Here is a 10,478-nt window from a genome sequence, read left to right as displayed (position 1 = left end):
TGTATTTAATGTTTAACTTACAATATTCGTCCATCTCTTCCCTTTTTTACCTATTTTCAATCTATCGTTGTCGTCATGATCGTAATATCTCTCATTCTTTCATAATATGTTTCCCCTTGTTTATCGCTCACAGTCCTCGGAATGTGTGTGGATGGGGTATGCCTTGGCCTCGCTCCACTCCAGACCAGTCTCAGTCCCACGGGCGGCCGATATAACCTTTAGCGAAGTCTTGTAACGCCGCGCCCTTTTTTGTTTGTACCTGGGAAAAGATTGTGCAGGAGGGGGAAGTCAAACGTTTTGCATGTGCGTGGTCGTGCGAGACAGTATCGTGGTGTGTGTGTGTGTGTGTGTGTGTGTTCCTCCTTTATTTTCACGTCCATTAGTGTTATGCATGATTGCTATGAGCAGTTTCTTACATTCTCAAGGCTAAACATTTTCTAAAAAGTCATAATATTCGGGTGCTATTAGATTTAATAAATTTAAGCATGATTCTGTGTGTGTGTGTGTGTGTGTGTGTGTGTGTGTGTGTGTAATGATTGCTACTCCACAGCGATTCCCCCCTGGACACCTGTTGTGATGGTTGTCATAGCTATAATCTATCACCATGTCAGTTTGCTATGAGAGATTAAGAGAAATTTCACTTTTAGAGCTGAGGTGTGAAGTGCAGACCATCTGGTGCTGGTGGTAATGTGCTTCACTTTAAGCATCACAGTTTTATCTTTCGCTCGAGTTAGTTATAAGAATTCAAAGTTGCCTTACTTACTTTTCTTAAGTGAATAGAGACTTAATACTTTTATTTATATATTTTCAGTCACGAGAAATACTCATATATTTCTTTTTAATAATTATTAATCGCCCTTTGCGCAAGTGTACATGAATTTCATGGAAGTTCCCGGAAGGGCACATAATCTTAGAAATGGTTATGAACCACTAATTTAAGTTATTCACATGCAAGGAATTATTGCAGGCTACGTACTTGAGCAGCCAATCCTTAAGAGTTTACTAAGAAATTTAAGATATTTGCAAAACATGCACATCTAACAACACTGTTGCTGACACAATAACCGGTAAAGTAATGCGCCAAAAGTCACCTCACACTACTATTTTGAAGATTACGTATATTAGCTCAAGTTCTTGGGATGTAAAAAAAAAAAAAAAAAAATGGAGGAAGTTAATAAAATGAGTTACGCTCGTTCCTACATCGCCACCTATGATCCACATCATTGCTTTTGAAGGTGTCGGCCGGATAGAATATCTGTGTAAAGTACTCCATTGAGAGAGAGAGAGAGAGAGAGAGAGAGAGAGAGAGAGAGAGAGAAGGTTTGGGGGGAGCAGATGGGGATACTGACGTGAGGAAAGAGTGGTGATGAGTGGAACATAACAAAACGGTGCTGAATGAATAAGATGAAGAAGTAAATGTAACGAATAAAAAAACATTACCAGGCCCAGATATATTCCGGCATCTCACAATAGTTAACAACTACCTACTGTCAATAGATACAACACAGTGGTATCTTATATTCATTAACGAGGTGGGCGTAAGTGTATTAGCCTGTATGTTCCTTCGCTGGTCATCGCCAGGTTTCAATAACAACCGTTTACTTATAGTGTAATTACAGTAAAATCCCTCTTATCCGGCATCAACGGGACCGCCGACATACCGGATACTTGAATATTGCCGGATACTTGAATAGAAGTGAAATTATGTCCACAATCACCACCCTACACTCACGCATCTTACCATAACAAAGATCAGCTGATCTTAATCAACAGCTGATCTGATCAACTGCTTAAGTGTAAGCACAACATGCTTCCTCTTTTCTATAACTTTAGGCATGATGAAAGCGTCAGGTGATAAACAGTGCACATGTGGGACTGAGTCACTGAGTAAACACAGTGCAGTGGGCCGCAGGTGGCGCGAAGCAGTGCGCTCTGATGGCGAGGGGACAAAGTATGCCTCGCGCGGGAATTTTAATCGACTTTATGAGTACACATTGATTTTTTATTGATTTTAAGGCTCGGGGAAAAATGTGCCGGATACTTAAAGCTGCCAGATACTCGAATGCCAGATGAGAGGGATTTTACTGTACTACTGTCTAACAACACCTACCTAGACACACTTTGAAATTCCTCAGGTTTCATAAATTCTAGAGAAAATTAAGCATTTTATTAGTGTTTGGCAGAGACCAAGAGCTACTCTCTCGGTAACTCTCGGCACTGATGAGAGATCGAACTTCGAACCTTCGGGACACTCACCGCAGTGTAGCTAGTGTCCACGCATGTGGACTGCGGGAGATCATACGAGTTAAACATCAAGGAACCTTAAGAATCTCTTACTTGCTTGTTACACATGCTCCGCAACAGTATTTCAACTCTGGATGTTGTAGTGTTGGTTTTTATTGCCTTGTCTTACTTAAAGTTTCTGATTGTATTATTCAAATTTTACAGGACCCCATCAGTCCCATCTCGTATAAACAGCGGACAGTATCCCCACCCACCAGTAGTCCGGCAGGGAACGGAACTGCTGAACAGCAGACCAATGGCTATGCTGCCAATGGCACAGAAGAACGCTGGAGACAGAACTATGTGCCAACACCATATGAATCTTACAAGGTAGTGTGTATTATCAAATACCGTATATCTTAATAAGGATAATTTCCCTTAAACAGTAGTTATTTGGGGTGGACTTGCGATAGTACTGATATTCTAGTTTCTTTTTGTAATAGTTTGATTCCTTGCTGCTGTATAATTACAGAACATACATCCCAGCAGAATAACAGGACAGGTTAGGGAACATTCAGTTTGGATTGGTTAGGTCAGGTCAATATAGGTTAACTTGGAGACGTAACCTAAGTTCCCCAAACCTACTGTTATGCTGGAAGCTATGACTCAGTAATTTTACATTGCAGTGGGGAATGAAACTAGCAAAAAGAAACTAGAATATCAGTACAAACACGTGTCTACCTCTAAATAACTGCCATTTGTGGGGGAAATATCATTAAGAATTACCTCAGACACATACAATAATAGGAAAGCACGCGAGTGGTAGTTTTGGTTCATAATATCATCACTGGTTGGACCATCTAAAGTCACGAGGTGATGAACAGTCTAATTACAAAGAAAAAAAATAAAGAACCATCAAGAGAAATATAGAGTGATCGAGTGTGCTACAGCCTATCTAGTATTGTGCCTGAAGTGTTGTTGTAGTACTGTGAAGAGTTTTATGGAAGAAAAAGAGTGCAGTAAAGTGGAATTGAGCAAGTAAATGAGTCTAATAATTTCAGCTGGAAGAGAACTCAAGGTACACATCAGTAACAGAATAGAAATAAGCTGCTGCCCTGACCTTCAGTGTGAGTAGATGGGGGAGAATGGATCTTGAACAGATGACCCTGTACCAGGATGTGGTGATAATAGAAAGAAGTCAGTGGGGTTCAAAAGGAGATCAGAATATATTGTTTTGGTACCCACCACTTACACCACAGCCCACAGCCAACCAGCCATAGTAACACTCACTCAAGCAGACAGCAGCTCACATAGTCAGGACAGCACTCACTCCCTACCCAGGCACCACTATGCAGGTGGAAGTATCCCACAGGTATTAGCATAGTAGTGGAGTGCAAGGCAACGACATGCAAAAACTATATGCACAGCACATAGAGATCACTAGAGAAGCACTAGAAAACAGGGCACAATTATCTTGTGTCTCATAGGACACTACAGGCACAAATACTCTCACCAGGCAGAGCACTGAGTCTTAAGTGTGACACACACCATCCATACACACTCACTAACCACAGACACTCAGATGTCCACACACACACAAAACACAAAGTCACACAGTTGTCCATGTGAAATACACAGAGCCAGATGCAGGCACCACAAGCCTCATGCCTATACAAGTCTCGGCACAGCTGCCCAGAAGGACAAGGACCTGGCATCCCAACACTCACAAGGTCAACACAGGTGCAGAAGCACAAAATATGTCTCCAAACATAACACAGGAGCCGTAGCTGACAGTGGAGTCTCGCTTCTAGGTTCCTGTGAGGCTTTTTATCACCTCAGACTCACCTTGTTATTGGTTGCTGCCTTTTTGCAGGCACACCACCCAGTCAGTGCCATCAATGCTCAAGGCCATCTGAGTGCCATCCAACACTACACTTCAAGACTGCTGCTGTTCCTTCTCCTCCCTCCCTCCGAAGCACTTAACTAACACTACAGTATTTCCGTGTTTTCTTGCTGCCATAACAATATGTATGTTCTTAAAAAATATGTATATAGAAAAATTAAGACACTACTCAACAGTATTCTCTTGGTAGAGAAGTCCAAACTAGAAAATATGTTTTCTTACAAGAGGTGGGAAGTGACTAATAGAGTTGTTTTGCCACCCAAGTTACAGACTCAAATGAAAATAGAAATATTCTACACAAGCAATGTGAACTTAAAATCAAACATGATGAATACCTGATATTAGAGCAGAAGTCATATATTGAGTAGAGTGACAGGTATTGGTCTTGAGCAAGTCTGTAACATACTTCTAGCATCAATGATATTATTTTCTTTAACACATAGATGAATTCCTCATCCCATGAGGCAACTACCAAGTTGCAGCAAATGGACTGTGCCAGTAGCCTGCAGGACAAGTGCACAGTATTGAGGACTGATCACTGCAAATGGTATTCATCTTCATAAGCACAAAACCACAAACTGAAACAAATAGTTTCTGCAGTCCCAAATCTTCAATCTTCTTCACTTTTGTTACATAACAAATGTAAACCTTTTTCCAATTTTAATGAGACAGCCTTGAAAAATGGAGGAGGAACAGAGTAATGCTTGAGTTTTCACATTTTAAGCCAGACTCTAGTTGAGTTCACTCTGTCTAGGAGCCATTTTGTGTCCCTTCTTTCCTGCCCATCATGCCTCATCAGTTTGCACAGTGTCATAACCATTCTATGTTTAACTAAATTACCATTTTGCATGTTTCTTCTCAGACATACATTTTGCACATTTGACACATGTCATACTTTGCTTTGCCTTCTTATAAATTGAATGGCATCACTTAAAACATTATTTTCTATCCATATAGCATTCCTGCAACCATTTCATACTGTTCTTTTATAATTTAAATTCATACACATAATAAAGACCAATGTCTCACTGAAAACCTGTGATTAACGAGGATGCTGACAGATTACAACATCATAATTTCTCCAAAGTATAGGCTCAGAGTGGGTAAGCTGATTGCAATTGGGGCTTTTCTTCAGTTGTGGTGTTTGTTGGTAAAATTTCTTCAGAGATTTGTGTGTTGTCTTTCAAGGGACTGAAGAGCCACAAGTTCTCTTTTGACACTTCTGCTGGTGCCAACCATAAAAATTATTAAGTTTGAACCTTTCTAATTCTCTCCAACAGACAAATGGGACTGGATCCACCCAACCCATGGAGGCAGAGTCTGGCTCATCAGAAGATGTTGGAAGAGGACACTGGGGATCTAAAGCAGAGTTTGTGCTCTCCTGCATTGGCCTGTCTGTTGGCATTGGAAATGTCTGGCGGTTTCCATACCTTGCCTATGAGAATGGTGGAGGTAAGACAATGCATTTTTGAAGCACCAATAAGCAAAAAAAAAAAAAAAATGTATATTTTTAATAGATTTATAAGATATTCATCAATTTGATAATTATAGTGAGACTTATTAAAAAGCAGACAACACACTAACTATTTTTTACTTCACATTTTTTTTAAGTTGGTATTATTCATCCATTTATGTCTTATTTGAATATTTTTTATATATGTAATGTTATATTTGTAGAAGTACACAACAAATTCATTTTGGGCTTTTTTCTTTCTTGTTAGATTATTAGGCCCCTTAAACATTAATTTTGAAGACATTCAGTGAATGTGTATCTTAACTTGCACATTTGTTTATTTTTATTTTAATATGATTTTTATTTCAATATCATCATATAAAAATATACTTCAAATGCTAGAAAATTATCCCACATGGTTTTATATTCATTATGTTTGTTCCTTTTCTAAATGACTGTCATTTGATCCTCTTACTTGATAAACTGAAGTATGACTTGTGTATGGATGATGATAAGTTTATTTATCTTTAAATAATTTCCCTTCTCCTCTCCTTCAGCGGCTTTCCTCTTCCCATACATTATTCTGCTGGTGCTAATCGGAAAGCCCATGTACCTGATGGAAACTGCTTTGGGACAGTACAGTCAACTGGGACCCATGAATGTTTGGCGCTGTGCCCCAGTCATGCAAGGTTAGTTCTTTGTACTGGAATTCAGATAATGCTGAATTAGACCACAACAATGTGAATGCCAGCCAATGAAGTGGCTGGCAGATGGCCTGTAAGCCATAGATATTATATATATGGATCCCTCTTACCTCATGAACACACTCCATATGAATTTTTTCTATATGATTTTGATTTTGAAATACACATTGGGAGCACTCATTCTCACCTAGGTGATAGGATAGTCTTGTCTCAGGATTTCTGGGATGTCTCTTCTCATGATATTGCACTTGATAAATGCCTCTTGGGTGTTTGAGCACCCTTGAGGCCTGTTGTATTAAGCATAAAGGGTGATGAACCAGACAAGAGATCATGTTTTGCCTCATTGTGGGAACAAAAAAAGATGGGTGAGGGGGCACCCAGTCCCTGTTACGCTGTTCCTTTACATAATGCACAGCGAATATGATGGTAATGTTCTTTCAACCAGGCTGCAGTGTGTGACCAAGCCATCTCCCCTACCACAGGGGAAAAGTAATGATGTATAGGACTAAACATAGGAAAGATGTTTCTGTTGTGAGAAAACATTATATTTTCCATTGAACTTTTCTTGTATAGGAAATATTTACCTAATTTAAAATTTGTAAAAGTTAGGTAGTGTTTAATGTAGGGTAATGCTGCATGTGATGTGTGATAACACCATTTTGTAAAGAAACAAAACCAAGCTTCTGGTAAAGTAATACTTCTCTTTCTGCAGGTGTGGGCTTTGCCATGGTGATCTTATCTCTTATCACAGCCATATACTACAACCAGCTCATGGCCTACACACTCTACTATATGTTTGCAAGCTTTGCATCTCAGGTTTGTATCACTGAAAAGTTTATATACCAATAAAACTACATGTAGTAGTGTGCCAATTTAATATTAATCTACTTAAAGGGTATATTAGTGTCAACTGATAGTCAAAACCCTTTACAAATTATTAAGAGGAAGAGAATGTTCCTCATTTGATGTCAGTTCCATGATACCTATCAGAACAACTCTTTAATTTATCACCTGTCAAATTCTTTCTTGGGAATGCTACAGAGCTATTTCCACCATCTCACAGAGTAAATATCATAAATCTTTAGCCTGTCCAATGCCAACACTGAAAAATTATAACGTTTCACATACTCACACTCAGTGCCAGTGCCATAGATTTACGGCGGCAAGTTTTAAAAAATCTATACTGTTTATTTGTTAACTAAACTTGACAGAAAATACTGCATGTACTCCAAATCTTACTCCAGCCTGTGGATGTGTAGGTAGCCACATGACATGGTGCCCTTGGAGGTGCAGTAACTCACAATTTCAGAGTAATGAATGTGATGTGCTTGGAGGCCTGCTTCAAAGAATATCACACACTTCTTCACCTTTAAAGTGATTTCATACTGTTTATGAATCTTTTTTTAAAGTGCCACCACACACTCAAACACATGCGAATTGCAACAGCTCAGTGATCATTCATTGAGGTGAATAATGTAATGCCAACCCTTGTTCCCTCACTTACTACAAGTAGCCTACCAGTTGTATGTACATCAGCATAGTGGTGATTTACCATCACTGAGGTGACATAACACCATTTATAAACATTGGTGGTCGCCACAAGTCACTGGCACCACAAACACCACTGGCATTGCTATTCATCACATTATACACACCCACTCCAGGCAACTTGTAATGTGGGTTTAAAAAATGTTTCACTTTGTTTAAATCCCTTTCTTCATATTTTCATGCTATCTTTACATTGTTTAGGATTTTCAGCTTATGAAAAAAAATTTGTAAAAAATTAGTTGGCACCATAGGTAGATCCATGGTTAAACAAGCCAGCACCACACAGATTAAGCCATTACCTTGTTGTGCCAGTGCCCTTAGTGTCATTAAGGAATAGTTTCATTTTCTTGCTTTCTCTCTTTCTCTCTCGTATTCAGATTTACAAAAGTACAGTGTACATTTGTGTGATAGAGAACTGGCTGTGTTTTATAAGTAAATAAAACAATGAAATTAGTTCAGTTGGAGTTTCTCCATCTAAAAAGCCTTATCTATGTCTTGTAAAGGTACCATCTCATTTATATGCACAAATATTCTTATGGTTTTGTCAAGTAGAAGTGAACTATGATGAGAGAAAAGGTCATAATGTGCAGTTTGAATGTAGGTTTTACTTCCTCCTTACATTTCTCTCTCTCTCTCTCTCTCTCTCTCTCTCTCTCTCTCTCTCTCTCTCTCTCTCTCTCTCTCTCTCTCTCTCTCTCTCTCTCTCTCTCTCTCTCTCTCTCTCTCTCTCTCTCTCTCTCTCTCTCTCTCTCTCTGGAAGAGCAAGGTAAAGAGTGATTGTGATTGGCTACAATTAATCAGAAGTGACAACCAAAGCTGCAGTACACTGAACTAGATGACTCAACACACATGATAGCAACCTTGTGGTAGGAAGAACCTTACAGTATTTATCCTGGTGGATTGACCCCCAAAAGGTGTATACATAATTAAGATACAGAAATTAATATAGGTTATGTATAAGACACTGTATTTTTTTGTATACACAGACATTGTAACAGTATGTTGGTGATGGAGAGCAAATATTCTACACTCCCTCAAACTACCATCCCTCAAATCCCTCAAACTACCATCCTATTGCTTTAATTCCCTGCCTATCTAAAGTTTTTAATCTATCCTCAACAGGAAGATTCTTAAACATCTATCACTTCACAACCTTCTATCTGATCGCCAGTATGGGTTCCATAAAGGCCGCTCTACTGGTGATCTTCTGGCTTTCCTTACTGAGTCTTGGTCATCCTCTTTTAGAGAATTTGGTGAAACTTTTGCTGTTGCCTTGGACATATCAAAAGCTTTTGATAGAGTTTGGCACAAAGCTTTGATTTCCAAACTACCCTCCTATGGTTTCTATCCTTCTCTCTGTAACTTCATCTCAAGTTTCCTTTCTGACTGTTCTATTGCTGCTGTGGTAGACAGTCACTGTTCTTCTAAATCTATTAACAGTGGTGTTCCTCAGGGTTCTGTCCTGTCACCCACTCTCTTCTTATTATTCATTAGTGATCTTCTAAACCAAACTTCTTGTCCTATCCACTCCTACGCTGATGATACCACCCTGCACTTTTCCACGTCTTTTCATAGACATCCAACCCTTCAGGAGGTAAACATTTCACATGGGGAAGCCATAGAACACTTGACTTCTGATCTTTCCAAAATTTCTGATTGGGGCAGAGCAAACTTGGTATTGTTCAGTGCCTCAAAAACTCAATTCCTCCATCTATCAACTTGACACAATCTTCCAGACAACTATCCCCTCTTCTTCAATGACACTCAACTGTCCCCCCTCTTCTACACTGAACATTCTCGGTCTGTCCTTTACTTATAATCTGAACTGGAAACTTCACATCTCGTCTCTAGCTAAAACAGCTTCTATGAAGTTAGGCGTTCTGAGATATCTCTGCCAGTTTTTCTCACCCCCCCCAGCTGCTAACTCTGTACGAGGACCTTATCCGTCCATGTATGGAGTATGCTTCACATGTCTGGGGGGGGTTCCACTCATACTGCTCTTCTAGACAGGGTGGAATCAAAAGCTTTTCGTCTCATCAACTCCTCTCCTCTAACTGACTGTCTTCAACCTCTCTCTCACCGCCGCAATGTTGCATATCTAGCTGTCTTCTACCGCTATTTTCATGCTAACTGCTCTTCTGATCTTGCTAACTGCATGCCTCCCCTCCTCCTGCAGCCTCTCTGCACAAGTCTTTCTTCTTTCTCTCATCCCTATTCTGTCCACCTCTGTAACACCAGAGTTAACCAGTATTCTCAATCATTCATCCCTTTCTCTGGTAAACTCTGGAACTCCCTGCCTGCTTCTGTATTTCCACCTTCCTATGACTTGAATTCCTTCAAGAGGGAGGTTTCAAGACACTTATTCATCAATTTTTGACCACTGTTTTGACCCTTTTATGGGACTGACATTTCAGTGGGCATATTTTTTTTTTTATTGGATTTTTGTTGCCCTTGGCCAGTGTCCTTCCTACATAAAAAAAAAGAAAAGCTTTGGAGTAAAGTAATCAAGGAGTCAGGTACATACACTTATTTGAATCTGCTCAGTATGCAGGACCATTACTACACTGTGGTATTAACTTGAATTGTTAAACGAAGTATTAATGAAACTGATCCTATACTGCAAGATAATTGTCATCACCTCAGCTGT

The 10,478-nt window shown here is 39.5% G+C and overlaps 1 protein-coding gene across 4 annotated transcripts in view; it reads left to right on the top strand.

Annotated features, from left to right (window-relative positions):
* Nucleotides 1–10,478, top strand: part of LOC135101383 (sodium- and chloride-dependent glycine transporter 2-like) — a 54,553-nt gene that overhangs the window by 34,540 nt on the left and 9,535 nt on the right. For 2 of the 4 annotated variants that reach the window (XM_064005299.1, XM_064005298.1), the window contains exons 2-5: nt 2,449–2,613; nt 5,407–5,578; nt 6,137–6,268; nt 6,996–7,099. In XM_064005299.1, coding sequence (XP_063861369.1) covers nt 2,449–2,613; nt 5,407–5,578; nt 6,137–6,268; nt 6,996–7,099 — 573 coding nt within the window. The remainder of the gene's footprint in view (nt 1–2,448; nt 2,614–5,406; nt 5,579–6,136; nt 6,269–6,995; nt 7,100–10,478) is intronic. The other 2 variants (XM_064005301.1, XM_064005300.1) reach the window with 1 other exon arrangement.

The sequence above is a fragment of the Scylla paramamosain genome, chromosome 6 (assembly GCF_035594125.1).
Source record: "Scylla paramamosain isolate STU-SP2022 chromosome 6, ASM3559412v1, whole genome shotgun sequence".
NCBI lineage: Eukaryota > Metazoa > Arthropoda > Malacostraca > Decapoda > Portunidae > Scylla > Scylla paramamosain.
This window is presented reverse-complemented; position numbering and strand designations above follow the sequence as displayed.